Raw genomic sequence first — 19,820 nt, 5'->3', positions numbered from 1 at the left:
TAAAAAACACATATGATTAGGGTTAGAAAGTTTAACTTGATTGTTATGTAGCAATAACAATCACTGTCCTTCTTGATCTTGACTTCTGAAAGCCTAGTGCCTCAAATGTTGCACCTCTAATGGAATCACAAACACTCAATGCAACAAGATGACTTGGAGAGGGAAGGATTTCGGCTAGGGTTTCTTAGAGAACTCATTAGGGCCGAAAATCCTATGCAAAGGGTTCCTTGTATAGTTGTGTGGGCTGCTAGGGTTTCTGAAGGAAACCCTAATTCCTGCTTAAGGCCTAAGCAACCCATGGATTCCTTCCTTAGAGCTCTTTGGACGAAATCTTATGGGTTTCCCCATAAATTTCGTCCACTCCACTCCATGGAGTCCATCAGCCCAACTAGCAACTAACAGTTAATTGCAATATCAGTCCCATTTATTTAATCGGTCTCTTTTGATCACCAAATTAATTTCTGATCAATACTAATTAAATAATATGATTTCCAAATAGTATATTAAACTTGTAATATATTAATAAAACCATTTTCGAGTACCAATTTATTATTCATATAATAAATTCTACTCTCTCTCCTCTTGTCATCCTATCAAGTTGCATGAGTAAAGGCAACCCAAAAGGACCATGCTCATAATCGGGTCAAGTACATATCAAAATAGTTATGGGCTTAGACACCTAATCCAACAACATGTTGGGTATTTTATATGTTACAATCTAACCATTTTATATAACGATATTATGTAATTTACCATCACTCACCATACCAAAACTTATATACTAATCTTCCATTTTTTTTATCTTATATAATAGATGTTATTGGAGATGTTGTGAGATGCTTCCCAGTGGAAACCCTTATGAACAAGAAAAATAAATTATCAAAGAGAGTCAATTTGAGCTTGGAAGATTTAGAGTGTTTACTTTTCAAAATTTTGTGTCAAATTTTACTTTATAAGGTCATTTTATATTGTATATTTATTTTTTATTTTTTTTGTAGAAGCAAACAAATAAATGTAACACATTGGGATGTGTATGCATAACAGTTTGCTGACTATTTGGAAAATAACAAACAAACTCGTATGGTAGTTGTTATTCAGTGTGAAAAAATATCTTATTATAGAGGTTTGTTCATTACTCTGATTAACAACTTACACCTTAAAAAAATTTCAAAATATTATTCTTCCTTTTACTATAAATGAATATACATTTATACTAACTTCATTATGTATCGTTTCAGAATGTTTCTCCGTTACAAATTGCGTCACTACGACTAGGATCTTCATCAATGATCCTATTAAAGATTCTTACATTGAAGGAGAAGTTAGATAAATTCCTTATTATTTTGTTTGCATATTATTATTGTTTTACTTCTATTTTAAAGCAACAAAAATATCATCTTCTTTATTGTTAAGATTTCTTGCCAAAGCCGGTCCAGAAAGCACATCTGCTAACTGTAGCAACGCTTCGTCCTCCATCCTCTACTCTGAAAATGACGATTTCCTTCATACGTTTAATTTTCATGCTATTGTTAATCTCCAACAAATAGATGAGGTTTATATTTCATTTTACTTTTTTTATTATATAATTTAAACTTACATCAATATTTCTCAGAAAAAACATTGATTATTGTCGGTATTATTAAGCATGTTTTTACTGATGTGGAATGGTACTATTTGATTTGTACTATATGTCAAGAGAAAGCCAGAAAATTCATTTTAATGCATGATGGAAAAACTTGTGGAACGGACCAAAAACAAGATAAATAAGTTTTTTATTGTTACACTTTAACTTGCATGAACAAAGAGATATCTGATGTTCCAAGGTTTTCAATAATTATTTTATACATATTATTGTAATCTTCATTTAAATTTTTTAATTTTATATTACTGAATTTGTTTATATCAATGGTTTTAGTTTCAAAATCATCATTAGAGTACAAGACATTACCGGTGTGGTGTCACTTACGTTATTTGATCGTGAATCAAAGAAACTTCTGGAAAAAACCACACAAGAGTTGCTTCAGAAGTTTAATGAGGTTATTGATATTAACTTTATTTACATAAAACTAATTTTTACTTTTTGTCTATCTACTTTTATAACCATTCATTTTTTTAGGAGGGTAATATAGAGATTTATCCATCTGCTTTGAATATACTTTTTGATAAAAAGTTGGCGTTCAAAATTCAAATTTCACATTATAATTTGAAGAACAAAGTTGATGGTTATGCAATCTCAAACTTCACTGCTGATAATACAATCATTGATGAATTGGAAAAAGAAATTTAACATCGAACATGTAACATTCTTTTACGAAGAATACTACAAACACTACACTTATTAAATTTCGTTTTTTATATTTCAGTTGATCAACTAACATATTTCTATGTACTACAAATGTAGACGCCATAATCCGATTCGTTTAGCGTTTTATCAGCAGAATTCGGATCTCAAGACACATTAAATTTGAAGGTTTTAAATATAATATAATTAAATATAATATTTTATATACTTTAAAATATTATTAACTTTTAGATCGACATATGAATTTATTTCTACATTTAGGATGTTGTTTCGTTTACTGGTGATAACGTCACACTCGCTTCGAATCTTGATAAAAGTACTGCAACTAGTCCAATAACTAAGTGGAAATCCTTTAAAACAGTGTCTGGACATGAAGAATAAAATCGCAACCTGGAATATGTTTATGTCTGGACATGAAGAATAAAATCGCAACCTGGAATATGTTTATGATGTTGATAATCCGGCAACAATGTCCTCAACCAAATGACCATCAACATCGATGGCAAATCGTACTTTTGGAGAAGACAAGCCAAAACTATTAATTCCAAAGCAAGAAAAATAATATATGATTTTCATGATTTTGTTTGAGGAGTTGGGTGATTTGAGTACTATTGATTTCGTATTATGTTTACATACTATTTGGTTTTTAGGTTTGGTTTTTGATGACTTTGTTTCATACTATTCGTTTTTTTTTTGTTAGAATTTTGATCATTTGAATACACATTTTGGGTTTTATGAAATGTTGCATTATTCATCTATTTGCCTTTTGGGTTTAAACTCAGATGAATTTAGAACTTTTATCATTTTTTTACTCTTATTCCACTTGAATGTGAATTTGTCAACATTGTTACAATGTTATTCATTACAACTTCAATATAAATACTAGAAGACTACCACTTTTTATGAAATTGTAAATTTTTATAAATCGTTTAACCGTTGTATAACAATTATTTATAGTTCATTGTGAATTTATTGATAAATTTATTAGTAAACATTTACCACTGAAATATTAATATTTTTTAGATATTAATGATATCCTACAGTTTTACAGATTTAAATAATAAAATTCATTACAATGACCTTAGAAAGAGGCAAAGACTACAGTTTTACAGATTAAATTCTATGTCTAAAAGAGAAACTTTATTTCATCATCTAAAGCAATAAAGACTTTTGAGTCTGTTTCACTTATACATTTTCTACCCTTAGATCTAATTGTTTACGTCATCTTGACCAATGTTTGGTTAAACATGTTGTCCATCAATGTTTCCGCTTAAAGCTTCACCAATTTCCTCTATCCTCAAAATAAAATTCAAAATTCAAAATTCAAATCCTCCCCAAATTTAAAGTCATAATTTATGCACTAACCATCCTATATGTTTGCAAATCAACATGATATATCTTCTTAAATATTTTATTTCTTTTTTAGTGTACATTGATGGTACCAAAATTCATCAAGGGAAAAACAGTCACCTTGCATTTAAATCTTATTAATATAGTAAATAATTCCAGTTTTAAAAGTAATAATCGGTCTTATATATGTTAAATTACAATTGCTCGATTTCCAACTATCTAACTCAATAATTGTATGTATTTATTCTTAACCTTACCCTTTTTTATAATGTTATTTATTAGATTTACTATAATTAAGTTTAAATTGCAGAGATTTTTACTTGAAAGTGATGAGCATTAGTTAATGTCTATATTGAAGCTTGAGGATGATGCAAAACTCTAAGTCCCTTAGTGGTAATATCCTACATACTTAATAATTAATTATTTCGACAAAAAATATTTTCCATTAACTTTGATAACAAATTTGTTGAATTAAGCATATTTTTATGATTATTAATTTGTTTTCTCTACTCACTTGTACTAATCATCTTGAAGATGATAAAAGATTAACCATGGCTTTGAAAAGTGCCAAAAAGATCTTATTGGTCATACCTTTCTCACATGATCTTCAAATATCCTTATTCTTTGTTTTTTATTTATATCATTTTTGTGTATTTGATTTGTTTCTTCAAGAAACTCAATTTTCTATTAATTTTGATAACAAATTTGTTGAATTAAGCACACTTTTATGATTATAAGTTTGTCCATTTTTTATTGTTAAATCAAGTGTAAATGAATTTGAATAATTGTTAAATTTCATATTCTATAATGTAATTTACGCACTAATTAATCAAATAATAGTACATGTCCAAGTGGTCGGGTACCTCCAGGACAGTAAGAAAACATGTAAATTATAAGCAATTTCACAATATTATATTTTTTTACTGGCTTTAAATGAACAATTACTTATTTCACTTGCTTTAGATTCTTGATTACTCATATAGGGTTGTAATAAAATAAAATTTTGATAAATTGAAAAAATTGTTCAGCGAAACCTTAAAATTTTGAAATTGTTGGAAATTTGGTTATATGTCAATATAGGCTTCTTTTTTGTGTTGTCATGTTTGTTGATTTGACTATGTAGGGTTCATTTGAAGTTCCATTTCTCTATAAGAATGTTAATATTCATTTCTAAGTGGAAACAATCACAACTGGTAAGCATTCTAAATGATTTTTCAGTTACATTAATCAAAACTATTCCTTTAAATGATGCGTTCTCATAGATGCCACACCAGTTGTCACTATAGAGACCTTCTAGCAATCTATAGAAGAATCCTAGCAACTCTATGAAGAATTTTGTTGTGTTTTCAATGAAGGATCACTCTGTCAACATTCGTTCTCTATAGTTCTTTCTTTTATTTTCGATATAGATATATGTCACAACAATAAGGCAGAAAGATGTGTTAGTGACCATTAAAGATGAAAAAGTAAGATATAATTTAAGAATATTATATAAAGTGTAAATTGTATATTTGTTATATTTATTTCTATGAAAAATATTTTGTTTGATTGCTAGGTTACATATCTGAGTTTTTTTTGTAATTTGATTTTGACAAGTTTGATCTAAATTTGATAATTGAAACAGATAGGAAAGGTATGTGCTAACGATTTGAATTTGTATTGCCCTCCAAAAACCAACCGTAGCCTCACAAACCGTTCCTCATATCTCAGTAGGTCTGTGCATTTCCCCAAATTTAGCTACACTAAGTCATGGATACACTTCTTAAATCAATCATCTAAACTGAATTTCATTTGTTAGTTGGATACAATGACCAAAATGCAAGATTTATAAAAGTTCATTATTATTTATTAGTGTTAACCTTTGGCAAATTATGAAAGTAATATTATATTTTTGTTCATAACATGTTTTTATTGTAATAATTTCTTTGATCGGAAGATATGTATATGTGATTGGGTGTAGCCTGAAAAATCATATTTTAACTCTTATAAGGTAAAAATACTTTAAAAATTGACCAAATTACAATGTCCGAATTTGATGTTTATGGTTATGGCAATGCACTTTAATTGTAATGTTTATCGAATTTCTTTACAGAATGTAACATTGTTAGTACATATACCAACTTATTGTTGCTTTTGGTTTTATAGTGCCAATACGAAAAGAGCCATATGAGCCTCCATAAGGGTTGGTACACCAAACAAAGTCAATTCATAAAGCTACTACATTACATGTTTTAATCAAGGAGTTGCATCATGTTGTAATAAAACAAATATCACTTGGATCATTTATGTTAAAATTTACTGTATTAAAAAACCAAACTCCTCTAATATACATATTAAATATTTTTATTTAATAAGTTTGGTTCAAAAACTCTAAAAATGAATCTAACTAACATTCTTTTATTAAAATGTCACCTGTTAATATGATATGTATTTAATTTATGTTCTCCACGTTTAATGCGGGTCATAATCTAATATTAATCTATAAGAGGAAAGTGTTTTGCTTTAAACTATTTTGGATTGAAATTTAACGTCATCAATGACAATTCCACAACCCACAAGAATTCATTTTATATAGATACATGATCAATAATCAAACAATTTTTTAATCATATTCATGCACCTAATTAAGAAACAAAATCAAATACTTCAACGATTTGTATGTGCATATATATACACATACACAATATTAAAATTAGCAACAAACAGATATTAATTCTTACTAAAAACAGAAACTTTTAAGATTATGGAGGGAAGAAAAGTTACCGGTTGGGCTGCTAGAGACTCATCTGCCATTCTTTCTCCTTACTCTTTTCATCTCCGGTATGTCAATGTCACTACTTATAAACAATAAATACTGTTTTTGTATTTTGATCTTGAAAACAGTGATTATTGTTTCAAATATGCAGGAAAACAGGTCCAGAAGATGTATTGTTCAAGGTGTTGTATTGTGGAGTTGATCACAGTGATCTTCATCAATTGAAGAACGAAATTCACTCCGCTACCTACCCTTTAGTTGCAGGGTACGTTTCAGTCTTTCCCCGGTTGTAATCCGTGCATAAATTGTTGTACAAATGCAAGTGGTATTCAATTGTTCATGTTGTTCTTGAATTGCAGACATGAAGTGGTCGGAGAAGTTATGGAGGTGGGATCAGAAGTGAAGAAATTCAACATAGGCGACATTGTTGGAGTCGGATGTATTGTGGGATCTTGTGGTGAATGTTGGTGTTGTAAAACCAACAAAGAACAATATTGCAGCAAAATGGTGTTCACTTACAATGCCATTAACAACGACGGAAGCTTTACTCAAGGAGGATTCTCCTCCGCCATGGTCGTCCATCAAAAGTAAGCAAAATCAAAATCCATCTCCCCCGACCCGACGCTTTCAGTTACGTACTAAAAAGTCAAAATTGAATGAAATTGCAGCTACGTAGTCAACATACCGGAAAACCTAGCTCCGGAGCAGGCAGCGCCGCTGCTATGTGCCGGAGTAACGGCGTTCAGTCCGTTGAAACAGTTCATCAACTCCGACGAGGTTATCAGAGCAGGAATTTTAGGGCTGGGAGGAGTCGGACATCTAGGGGTTTTAATCGCGAAGGCGATGGGCCACCATGTGACAGTGATAAGCTCTTCCGATAAAAAGAAACACGAGGCGTTAACCGATTTAGGCGCCGATTGTTTCTTAGTTAGCTCGAATCATGACGAAATGGAGAAATCGTTGAACAGCCTTGATTATATACTCGACACCATACCCGTTTCTCACCAATTACAAACTTACCTTCCACTTCTGAAAGTCGAAGGTAAGATATTCATCGTCGGAGCTGCTCCTGAGCCATTGCAGTTCGGTGCATCTGGTTTGATCTTAGGTACGTAACAAAATCAAAGTCGCCCATCAAATTGTGCCTGAATTTTGATCTGATTTTGAGAATTTTTACAGGAAAGAAAACGATTAGTGGGAGCTTCATCGGAAGCATTGAAGAGACACAAGAGATTCTGGATTTTTGGGTTGAGAAAGGTCTGAAGACGATGATCGAAGTAGTGAAGATGGATTATATTAACAGAGCATTTGAGAGAATGGTAAAGAATGATGTGAGGTACAGGTTTGTGCTTGATGTGGCTGGGAGTGACCTTGAGTGAGTGGTAAATGTTTAGAGCTATATGCACAATAAATAAATAAATAAATAAATAATAAATAAAAGACAAAATTTCACAATTGGTCCCTATGGTTTATAGAATATCGCACTTTGAGGACTTCCTAGCAAAAAGTCACGCCACTGATCCTTATGGTTTCAGTTCATTGCGCTATTGGTCCTTGACCCTAACCCCGTCACTTTTGTACCGTTAGTGCAAGGGTATTTTTGTCTTTTCATTTATTACTCACTGTAATCCTTCATCACCAAAGTTATATCCCAAAACTATACCAAAACCACCAATATATCCACCGACACATACACCACCATCATCACCACCAAGCTAGATTCATCGATTTCTTACCCTAATCTCCAAATCTTTATTTATACTCGGGAGAAAAAGCAAGAGTTGTAACTTAATCACCGTGAATTTTAGCAGAATTAGGATCTAATACTTCACCAGACCCGACATCTCCGTCTTAACTTTTGGAACATCAGCTAATTCAACCCCCATTACAACTTCTGATGTCGTTGATTTATGATCAGCAACAGGGGTATGTGTTGTTGCTGATGATGATTTCTTCACCCAACTACAATGACTTGTGTGATAGAACTAGGGTTAGGGTTCTTGAAGCTGTTAAAGGAGATGAAATATCGATCGATCTACGAGAGAGAGAGAGAGAGAGAGATGAAGAAGGGTAACAAAGTTAGGTTCGATTTGCAGGTTCTGATTTGTAGGTTCCAAAGAAGCATCGTTCGTAATCTCTTTCTTCTCCTGCGATTCTTGGGTTTCGATTTTTAGGGTGTCGTCTGGGGAGGAAACGGGTGGGATGGGTTCAGTGGTGATCACCGATAATGTTCACCTGGTTCCACCGGAGATTGTGATTATAACGGAGCACCACTACCAACCCTCACCGGAATCTGTGATTGAGAGGATGAGGGTTGGGTCAGATTGAGGGAGACGAACCTGGTAGAGAAAAGGATGGGGACCAGGAGAGGTTGGGTTGGCTATTTATTTTATTTTAATTTTTTAATCTGAAATGATGATAAATGAAAAGACAAAAATACCCCTGCACTAACGGTACAAAAGTGACGGGGTTAGGGTTAAGGACCAATCACATAATGAACTGAAACCATAAGGATCAGTGGCGTGACTTTTTGCTAGGAAGTCCTCAAAGTGCGATATTTTGTAAACCACAGGGACCAATTATGAAATTTTGTCTAAATAAAAATTAGCAATGTACTTTTGTTTATTTATTTATTTGCATATTATGGCACTCTACTTTCATTTTGTATATCTTCAATTGTTCGAAAATGCTTTCATATTATAATATTTATAGTTTCAATTTTATTATTATTATTTATAGTTTCAATTTTTTTTTTCATTATGCATAATGTAGTATGGCATTTGATGTCTACCTGGATTGAATAAAGTATTGTATATATAAGGTTCGATTCGATTTTTGACAGAATAACAGTAAGAATGAGATTAGAGGACTGTTTGATATGCCTCTTACCGAATTTGGTATGAGTTGGATGTGACTCGGACAGATTCAAACTATTTTTTATACGAAATCCCTAATTCGGCCCTATAGCCTCTTATATCCATGTTTGATAGAAAACTAGTGGGGTGTTTGGGATTGCTTTTCAAAACAGCTTATTGACTTATTGGCTTTTTGAAAAGCTAATAAGTCTAAAAAAAGTGTTTGGCAAACTCAGAAGCACTTTTCAAAATAGCTTTTCCATTAGCTTTGAAAAACATTTTTTAAAAAACATATAAAACTTGGCTTTTTGAAACTGATTTTGGTTTTTTAACCAAAATAACTTTAAAAAGTACTTTTTAAGCCAAACACTTTTTAACTTATTGACTTATTGGCTTTTTCACCATAAAAGTTAATACAAACACTTTTAAAAAAACTCTTTTTACAACCACTACAAGTCAATAAACATTTTTATCTAAAAATACTTTTAAAGTTCAAAAAACACTCCCAAACACCCCATAGTTCTAACCCAAACCTCAACTCAATTAGCAACTATCAAAAAACAACCATAAACCACCATTTTAACCTTCCATTCTAGAAAAAACAAATTTCATAATATTTATTAATTTTAACATAAAAAGAAGCTAAGAGGAAAAAGGTTGGAAGTCTTAATGTCTTAATACATCAAGGCAGGTTTTTTTATGGCTTAAACAATTATATTCATTATCCTAAATGTCATTTTATATATTTCAATCAATTTTTACCAAACATTATTTTTTATGAATTAGCAATTTTCAAATATATTGCAAGAAAAGAGCCAATAAAACAACCACAAATTTTAGCAATTTTCAAGTTATAAAAATCAGAAATGTTCTACACATTTGGGACACTACTAGATGAGAAAATGCTAATTCTACAACACTTTAGCTATTTGAACCAAGATTGATTCTTGAATCTTGATTTATACAAATTTGTCAACTAATAAAAAAAGAATTGAGATTATGTTACAACACCGAAATATTTTTGTTAAAAATGGCAACAACTAATGTTTTACTCTTGGACCATTTTGCCCCTGTCAGAAACCTTCATCCCATCATACGAAGAAATAAAGAAAGAGCTTTGATTCTTTTGCATAAACCTACAACACCACAACATTAAATATAAAAATAGTCTCAGTTTTTTGAAAATGGAATTTTTTTATAATAAACAAGAGTAAAATACACGAATTGTCCCTATGGTTTGGGGTAATTTTCACGTTTGGTCCTAACTTATTTTTTTAACTCGGAAGGTCCCTACTGTTTCTTTTTATTGTGCGCTTGGTCCTGTCTGACCTAAAAAGACTATTTTGCCATTGATTTTTTAATTTATTTAAATAAACACACCCCTAACCTCACTTTTATCTCGCATTGCCTTACCTTACCTACCCCACTTTAATTAAATAAATTAAAAAATCAAGGGCAAATAAGTCTTTTTAGGTAAGACAGAGACCAAGCACACAACAAAAACAAACAGTAGAGACCTTCCAAGTTACAAAAAAAAGTTAGGGACCAAATGTGCAAATTACCCCAAACCATAGGGACCATTCATGTAATTTACTAAAAAAAAATTAAAAAATAATAATAATAATAATAATAAAAGATTTACTTGAGAAAGTCGAGAAATTTTTGTTGCAAACGCATGGCAAGATCCTCTTCTATGTTCACGTATGGCAATAACTCTGGCAATTTAACTGAAAAAACAAAAAGAAAAATAAAAATAAAGAAACATAATAAAAAGGAATATTAAAATATATATATATATATTAAAAAAAATAATACCAAAAAGACGTAGGAGATGTTCAGCTCCATAAATTGTTGAAGGAGAAATATTATTATTATCTGTAATTAATTCTTGAAATTGTTTGCGTTCTTTATTATATAATAGAATAACTGGTAAAGCTCTATCAAAATAACATCTTAATCCTTTCAAAATCTCTCCAACTGCATCTGTCATCCTGAATTCATAAAAATTAATTAATATTTTCATTTTTAGAATTTAGAATTTAGAAATATAATATTTTCATAGGATTAAAAAAAATTAAAAATAAACACTTGTTGACTTACATCCCATCTTTCTTTGACCTGTATTCAAGATACTTTGCCAAAATGTCATCAACATTTGGAGAACGTGGAAGTTTAACAAGCTAAAAAAAAAAATAATAATAACTCAACAATTTGTAAAAAGCAAAATAATAATAATATTAATTAATAGTTTAATTAATACCTTATCTTGATGATTAACAAATTCCCAATCATCCACAAGTTGTTTTTTTAGAGCTGATGGAATTTGAATCTTTACAGGCTTTTCAACAGATGCATTCTCTTTCTAACACCATAAGCATAGGGTTATTTTGGGAACAAAAATTTTATAAATCTAATATCAGATATTTGAACATAAACATAAACATACCTCTATACTCGAATCACTCTTCCTCTTTTTCCCTTTTGCCCCTGAGTAAGTAACACAGAAATAGATAGTTAAAATTTCTCAATATATGTAAAAATAAATTATTTATTTGAGTTCAAAGAATATAAATATAAATATAGATATAGATATAAATATAAATATAAATATAGTAATATACCACTACTCTTCACATCTTCTTTTTCCACCTTTACATCTGAAAGATCCAAAAAACACATAATTTTTTTCATTGTTATTCAGAGCATATAAAAATAGATTGTTAAGAAGGGGGTAAAATAGTCAAATTACTTACCATTTGATATTTTGGGTTTAGTTTGAGTTGATCTTCCTTTTGAGTTTTTGTCAACACCTTGTTTTTTGTCAAGTGCTTGTTGCTTTAAAATGTTTTCTTCTGTGTACTTCATTAATCTGTCAACTCCAACCCATTCATCCCAACTGTAATCAAGATATTGGAGCTTTATGAATGTTAAAAAGACAAACTTTATAGTTTATACACAATATTCAAAATAATATAGATATGGAAAAGCTTACTCACTTTTTATTCCAACCCTGAAAACAGAAAGAAAGTGATTCATTATTTCATTACTTAATGTGGTAATATGAAAACAAGTTGATCTAAAAAGATTGTATCAAACTTACAAGGTAATGCACAAAGTATTTCCATTCATTCTTTCGTATCTCAGCCTTTTGAACCTTCAAGATGAAAGAAGAAAACATTAACAGAATGGTTGTGGTACTAAATGTAAGCAGTTATGGCATCAAACAAAGGGTAGAACACAGAGAGTAGCTCCTTTTTTTTCTTTTTGTCTATTTTGTATTTCAAATTGGGAACCCTAGTATTTGGTTTGCTAATGTGAGAGTAAACACACCTAACGAAAACCTAATCAATCTGATTTATCCAAAAACAACTTTTTTTTTTATTTTCTATTTTGCGTTTCTGAATTGTGAGCCCTAGTATTGAATTCAGTAATGTGAGAGTAAAGTAAACACACAAAATCGGTTTATCCAAAAAATAAAATATTCATGTTTTATTTTTCCTCCATATTACCCCCAAATTATCTGACATTTAAGATCCAGACTTAAAATTGCAATTTGAATGATAGTAAAACCAAAAATGGCTGTTTATGCGAGAGAGATAGAGAAATCAAGAGTATTCGATGAGAGTGAAGGAGAAAATGAATAAGAACATGCCTTAGCTTCGTATATACGAGGGCCGTGAAAAGCGAGGACTTTCTCTCCGTCGGAGAAGAGGTTGGAATTGGATTCGGGACGGCGGCGATTACCGGTGGATTTGTCGCCGTCGGTGGCGGAATCGTCCTTGGAACTCCCCATGATTTGTGAAGGTTTTTGGGAGTTTTGGATCGAAGGCTTGGCTTTCGCCCGCTCTTTTTTTGAGTGTTTTGTGGTCGTCGGGCGTTGAGTGTTCTGTTTAATATTAGTTTGTTCTGCAGCTTTTGTAACTTTATGTTATCAAAAAATTTAATTTTAAAGACTTTATTCAATTATGTATATGATGTTATTTATGGTGCATTTTTTTTTTTTTTTTTGAAGTGGAATAATTTAAAATCGTTAATAGTCTTTGAAGTATACTGAAATTTTGTGGTAACTTCCGAAATTTAAATGTGTAACATTTTTAAGTTTCATAAGATTAAATTAGTTATGTTATGACTTATGATATAGGTGCCCAATTTTAAAAGTTTTTAACTTTTATTTAAAAAAAAATACTGAATTAATTTTTTTTTGGAAGTTGGAGCTTGTAGATTTATTTAACAAAAGTTTTTAATTAGAGATGAGCAAAATACTCGTTGGAACAAACCGAATTGAATCGATTTTTTGGTGTGATTGTCAGGGAATTGAGGCGGTTTAATTTGTATAAAAGATTTTTTTTTAGCTCCTTAGATATTATAAGACGAGACCATGAATCGAACCAAATCAAACCCGATTAGGAACTGGATATGTAATTCGGTTTCTCTATATCCATAAATTCAGTTCTTGATTTTTCGGTTTTGGCTCGATTCGGTCCAGTTTTGCTAACATTCGGAAATTAAATTGCATGATAGTAGGAATGAAACTAAGACATGTATGCGAGAGACAGAGAAATCAAGAGTGTTCGATGCGAGTGAAAGAGAAAATGAATGACGAACATGTCTTAGCTTAGTATAGGCAAAGGTCGTGAAAGAGAAAATCAATAGAGTTATATTAAAAGAGTGAACTTTAACCCAATTCCATAAATTTTAACAATTCATATAATTTTACATAAATGGTACTACAATTTGTAGGAGAACGAAGAAGTACTAATTAATATTGGAATTATCACACAATAAACTTAAAGTACCACAATTGAACAAATAAAATTTTCTAATACAATGATTGAAATAAATTCTTTCAACTCTATTGATACTAACTATAGGGTTTCTTTAATCAATGACTATGAATTGAGGCTTGCTATCTATAGTGTGTATTTTGACCGTATTAAAAAGAAAATGTATATTTGTTGTTTGTATAAAAAAATCATAAATGTTTCTAAACAGTCAGTTGCACTAGTGACCCGCACCAGGGCTTGGACCAGAGTTCTTAAGATTTCCAAGCGACTCAACATTTACAACCTTGTGTCCAATTCCTGGACTTGGTCCATCTTTGACTCCAACCAAGGTCTCAATGTTGAACACATTTTCAATTCTATGGCTAGGTTCATGTGTATATCTGTCTTTTGCTCCAATACTAGGTCCGACCTTGATTCCTCCAAGAATTGCCTTATCTTCGACCTTGTGCCCTATGCCAGGACTTGGTCCTTCTTTAATGGAACCCAAAGAAAACCGATCAAACAACTGATCATTTTCATCTGGACAATTAACAGTATTTATAATACTTAAAGGTCGAGCATTCATCAAGAATGCCAAGTTTAGTAACACGAGAAGGGTTATAAGATTTTGGCACTTAATAGCTATAGCCATCTGAAAATCTTTGTATAATGAGATTAGGGGAGCGAGTAATGTTTGGTTGTGGTTTATGTTCAAAAATGGAAAACCTTTGGGGTGATATTTATAGATAAAAGAATTGAAGAAATGGATACGTTTTATTGACTAACAAGTTTGAAAATTTGGGTTGCCAGTCCAAGTTGTATGTGTTAGAAAAAGATTTCCAAATTTCAATAATATTATAATACTTCTAATATGTTAGTTAAATATGTTTAATTCGTTTAGAAATTAATAAAGAATTTAACTTTACGTGTTTTGATAAGAGCTTTTGACTTATTAAATAAACTTATGAAGAACAGTTGATTTTTACAAGTATCTTATAACCATTTCAAACATGTAAATAGATAAATTTGGGCGTAAATCTAAATAAAATGTTTCTTTTTCCTAGGACAACAAAAAAATTGTACCTAACATAATAACATATAAATATATAATGACTTCTCAATATCCACACATGGTGGCTCTTTTGACTTTTCAACGTTAAGATTTGATGACCAAATATTTTTGAATGACCATAGTGTGTGTTTAATGATTTTTTCAGAATTTCCACACATGGTGGCTGTTTGATACTTCAACCACAAAACTTGACCAAAATACTAGTAGAACAGGGAGAAAATACGACGCACCAAATATCTCAATCATATGTTTGACTTCATTGACATGCTTTGTTTTTTAGTACACTTAAGCTCATGTTGTATTAGGATAAATTACAGAATGGTCCTAAGGTTTAGGACAATCTTTTATCTTGTGTCCCTATTCTTTCAATTCGTATCAAAATTGCGCGTATACTTAGTCCCTAACTTTTATTTTTCTAACTCGGACCATCCTTGTATTTTTTTTTTTCGGATTTGATCCATGTTCGGGTTTAAAAGACTACCTTTAACACCTTGTTCTCGAGTTTATTTAGGAAGTGAAATGGAAAGGAAGCGAAGTAGTTTAGAGGGGAAATATGTTCTTGAATTTTTTTTAAGATATGGAATGGGAGGGGAAGCAACACATGTGTATTTTTTACCGGCCCACTTTTGGGAGGGTTAGGAGGAGAAAAAAAAAAGCTTATATCCCACCTTTCCATTCCATTCCCCTCCAACTCGAGAACGGATTAATCATTTGTCTTTTCCTTTCATTCTCCTCCCTCTCCTTCCATCCCCTTCCCTTTATTAAAGGTCTAATCCAGGGTCAACAGTCAAGTTGTCTGTGAACTCTATGCTAGATGGGAAAACTTACTTTAGCAGGATATATATATGATTTATTAATATATTATAAGAATAATATATTAAAGGAGAAATCATATTGTTTAATTAATATTAGTTAAGAATTAATTAAGAATTAATTTTGTGACTAAAAGAGATTAATTAAATTAAGGGGACTGATATTGTAATTATAAGATAGTTACAAAGTTGGGCTTAGGATCCATTAGATGGCAATGGACGAATTCTATATGGAGGACCATAAAGAAATCGTCCAAGGGCTTTTTGGAATGGTCCATTGGACTGCTTAGGGCTTAAGCAGTCAGATTAGGGTTTCCTAATTGCAAACCCTAATAGCCTACATGTATATGTAGGACCCCTATGCCCCAAAAACGTGGCTAAGAGTTCCTCTAGGGTTTCCAGCCGTTTTTGGTGCATCCTCTCTTCTCCCTCTTCATCCAAGTTGCTTAATGGTGTTTGTGACTCCATTAGAGGTGCAACACTTGAGGCACTAAGCTTTCTGAAGCCAATCAAAGCAAGGATTGATTGTTATTGCTATATAACAATCAAAGGTAATTACTAAACCCTTATTTCAGTTCTTATTTGATAGATCTAGGATTTGTAAGTCTTGGATTCATTGCATGTACGATAGAGAAACCTAGATCCAAGCATTAGGGTTTGTATGAGCACATAGGATTGTTCTTATACATAAAACCCATTAGTGGTATCAGAGCCTTGATTGGTTTCAATTGTATGTGATGCTTAACTGTTTTGTTTGCTGAAAAATCATTTTCTTGCCTCTGCCCGACTCAACTCGGCGAGTCAGTATCTGGACTCGGCGAGTTGGCCCTACTCGGCGAGTTCAGTGCTGACTCGGCGAGTTTGTGCGTCAGGCAGAGGATATTTCGAGATTTAGTTGCTGTTTTGTCTTGGATTTGATGGCTAAATCGTTTTTTTGAGTTAAAATCCAAATTTTATCTTAATTAAATGATTATCCTTGCCAAACCAATAGATAATTTCAAATCTTTTGAATATTAGTTGTTTATTTGATAAATATGGATTATTTAAAGTTATTTGGTAATTATCTAATGACTAAAATAAGATTAGGTCAAATATAAATAATCACTAAATTAATTATTTGATTTATCTTATTTGTTATTTGATCCCTAGTAAGTTTGAATAGTTTCAAATTACTCCATTTATGTTTATAGTTTAAATTTGAACTTAAAAGTTTTGTTTTTGAAATTTAAATAGTTAAACTCTAATGTTTTGAAAAGTTTCAAAACTTGCCCTCAAGTTTTGGAATTTAAAATTTTGATTAAAAGTTTAATGTTGAAATATTTAAATTCTAAAACCTAATGTTTTGAAATGTTTCAAAACTTGCCCTCAACTTTTGGAATTAAAAATTTTGATTAATAGTTTAATTATGTAATACTTAAATTCTAAAACTATAGTATTTTGAAAAGTTCAAATTACATCCTCATGGTTTTGTTAAGTTAATTAAAAGTTTAATTAAAATGAAAAGTTAATAAAACCACCTAGTATTTTAAAAGTGTAATATACACCATATACTATATATATGTAACTTTAAAAGCCTAATATTATATATATGAGTAAAGAGTCAGTCTTACCGTTAGTAGGCCTCATTCACGAAGCTGGTCTATAAGGGGTGTTTAAGGAAATTGCCTATAAAATGGCGATTGAATGGGTATCTACTCTTACCCACCGCACTCTTGACTAGTGGAGGGTCGTTAGCCGAACGGGTGGGATAGGACAAAACCTTCCATTATAAGTATAATGAAGTACAAAGTAACTAAATGCTTTTATAAATTCCCAAATCATAGTTACTTTAGGAAAAATGTGGAATTGTATGCTAATCCATGGAATTACACTTTGTACCCTTGTCTAAACGTTAGTGGAGCATGTGTGGTTAACCGGCACACTAACTTGGGTTTGGCATTGGTGGTGAAGAGTGGTTCGATGTCTGTTATTGATCAATGGAGCGTGTGTGGTTAACCGGCACATTGATTAGGTGAGCAAGACGTTGAGTGCACCAAGTGATTCGCGTGGTTATTCACACCTTGTTTGTGATCCTCGGCATCCCAGTCACAAATAGAAGGGTATAATCAAGATTAAACATGCCATTGAAAAGTTCAATGAATCTCAAAAGATCTAGGAGTTTCAATTCATTTAAAACTTAAATTTCTTTTTCGTTTTTCATGGTGGGAATTGGTAAATCGTCATTTACCTACCTTCAAATATTCTGCAACTAGATTACGGCATCCCTCTTCTAGGTTGTAGAATGTTGTGTTGGATCCTAGCCTTGATGTTTCATTTGTGTGTTACATCAAGGATTCTTATCAACTAACTTGAATTTTCTCCCGTTTTGTAGATGTCTAAATCTTACAATGGTCTTCCCAAGTCCCTTGGAACAAGCTTTCCAAATGAAGATGACATTCCATGATATGATCAAGGAAATGAGAGTCATGCTTCACTTCCTCCACCTCCTCCAATTATTCTCCCTAACCCACAACTTCAAAGGCTTGAAAAGTTCAAGCTCACTCAAGTCCTATTGGCAAGTAAACACGAAGATGGGAAACCTGTGTGTGCACACATCTTAGAGATGAAGTCACACATTGATAAGTTAAGGATGATGGGTGTCGATATCTCAGAAATGTTGGCTGTTGACTGGGTTCTTCAGTCATTTCCTGAATCATATAGTGAGTTCGTTGGAGAGTACTATATGATGGACCATGACATGACCCTCATTGATTTGACCTATTTGCTTATAGCTGCTGAATCAGAAATGATTTGGCATGCTGATCGAGCAAATTTGTCTGGCAAATCAAACTCCCAAACTTCAATGGACATTGAAAATAGTGACATTGGAAATCCAGAAAAGGTAAAATCTGAGATAGTTCCTTGTGCCATTCCAAAAGAGTCCATCTGCTTCTACTGCCAAAAGAAGGGGCATTGGAGACGAAGCTGCCCTGTTTACCTGAGAGATCTAAGAGATAGGAGAGTCAAGACGTATGGCTCTACTTCAGGTAAAATCCAATAACTAACTCTATAAGTTCCTATTCTTTGATTTTCAATACATGATGTGATAAGATTACATTTTGATGTTTTGTAGGATCGAAGAAAATAGAGGAAGCTTAAGGGAAGAAGTAAGCTGAATTTGATCGTGAAGAAATGGATTTCGATCGCATTGCTTGAAGATCGGATTTTTGAGCTACTACTTTAGAGTTAGAATAAATTGCTTAGAAACTGAAATAACATAGTTTTCATTTGAATTGGATTGTAAGGACAAGTTTTTCCGCAATAAAATGAATTTTGATTTCGTCCTATTTATTTATCCTTGCAATGGCATATGTGAAAATGGATGTTTATGTATTTCTAATTTTAGCAATGTTGAATTGGATGTGATTCTTGATTATGTTATTTGTGAAATGTCGAGGATTTGCCAAATAAAGGAAGATTCTCATCGCCTAAGTTTCAATTGGACAGAAACTTGGAATCATACAACTTGGTTTCGTGATGAATGAGAAACTTCATATTTTGGAAATTAGACTAATTCTTTGGCAAAGTGTCAAGAGAAGGACCAGGAGATCGAGTACACTAGGTTGTGCATTGATCAAGTCCACCACAAGAGTAATAAAGATATTCATCATGATTTACTAAAGTTTAGTAAATATGATTATACTTATAAGATTAAGTATAATTCTGAGTTGATTGAAAGAGTTTCAATCAATAGCAGAACGAATAAGAAGAATCAAGTAGGTAGAAAGATAAAAGTTTATTTATTCTAAGAAGAAGGGAGAGTACCTTTTATTATGTTTTATGATAAGTCTTAATGATTAAGAACCATATCTCAATTGATCCTCTAAGTGAGTCTTAGTGCAATTGCATATCTAAGAAGAGGAATCGAGAAT

The 19,820-nt window shown here is 31.6% G+C and overlaps 2 protein-coding genes across 2 annotated transcripts; one reads left to right on the top strand and one right to left on the bottom strand.

Moving 5' to 3' along the window:
* Nucleotides 1-6,331: 6,331 nt before the first annotated feature.
* LOC145109156 (putative cinnamyl alcohol dehydrogenase) lies at nucleotides 6,332-9,130 on the top strand. Its single transcript, XM_079046254.1, has 5 exons — nucleotides 6,332-6,472; nucleotides 6,559-6,672; nucleotides 6,767-6,994; nucleotides 7,076-7,515; nucleotides 7,587-9,130. Exons 1-5 carry the CDS (start codon nucleotides 6,396-6,398, stop codon nucleotides 7,784-7,786), a joined length of 1,059 nt encoding a protein of 352 aa, XP_078902380.1. The 5' UTR covers nucleotides 6,332-6,395; the 3' UTR covers nucleotides 7,787-9,130.
* Nucleotides 9,131-10,078: 948 nt separating this feature from the next.
* On the bottom strand, nucleotides 10,079-13,165 carry LOC145109155 (MRG family protein). The gene is made up of 11 exons (XM_079046253.1): nucleotides 12,915-13,165; nucleotides 12,363-12,416; nucleotides 12,259-12,272; nucleotides 12,016-12,158; nucleotides 11,884-11,919; nucleotides 11,709-11,749; nucleotides 11,523-11,624; nucleotides 11,363-11,442; nucleotides 11,078-11,253; nucleotides 10,905-10,989; nucleotides 10,079-10,398 (listed from the first exon to the last, which is right to left on the bottom strand). Exons 1-11 carry the CDS (start codon nucleotides 13,053-13,055, stop codon nucleotides 10,311-10,313), a joined length of 960 nt encoding a protein of 319 aa, XP_078902379.1. The 5' UTR covers nucleotides 13,056-13,165; the 3' UTR covers nucleotides 10,079-10,310.
* Nucleotides 13,166-19,820: the final 6,655 nt, after the last annotated feature.

The sequence above is a fragment of the Lactuca virosa genome, chromosome 4 (genome assembly GCF_052849685.1).
Source record: "Lactuca virosa cultivar CGN04683 chromosome 4, Lactuca_virosa_CGN04683_v6, whole genome shotgun sequence".
NCBI classification, from domain to species: domain Eukaryota; kingdom Viridiplantae; phylum Streptophyta; class Magnoliopsida; order Asterales; family Asteraceae; genus Lactuca; species Lactuca virosa.
The sequence above is the reverse complement of the archived record's forward strand: the minus strand, read 5'-3'. Positions and strand labels throughout refer to the sequence as shown.

Excerpts from the sequence above, each read along its gene's own strand:
- LOC145109156 (XM_079046254.1), top strand. The coding sequence starts at position 6,396 with ATGGAGGGAAGAAAAGTTACCGGTTGGGCTGCTAGAGACTCATCTGCC. Across the intron at positions 6,473-6,558 it reads CCTTACTCTTTTCATCTCCG|GAAAACAGGTCCAGAAGATG; the intron begins GTATGTCAATGT and ends TCAAATATGCAG. Across the intron at positions 7,516-7,586 it reads TGCATCTGGTTTGATCTTAG|GAAAGAAAACGATTAGTGGG; the intron begins GTACGTAACAAA and ends GAATTTTTACAG.
- LOC145109155 (XM_079046253.1), bottom strand. The coding sequence starts at position 13,055 with ATGGGGAGTTCCAAGGACGATTCCGCCACCGACGGCGACAAATCCACC. Across the intron at positions 12,417-12,914 it reads CTCGTATATACGAAGCTAAG|GTTCAAAAGGCTGAGATACG; the intron begins GCATGTTCTTAT and ends TTCATCTTGAAG. Across the intron at positions 11,625-11,708 it reads AGAGTGATTCGAGTATAGAG|AAAGAGAATGCATCTGTTGA; the intron begins GTATGTTTATGT and ends TTATGGTGTTAG.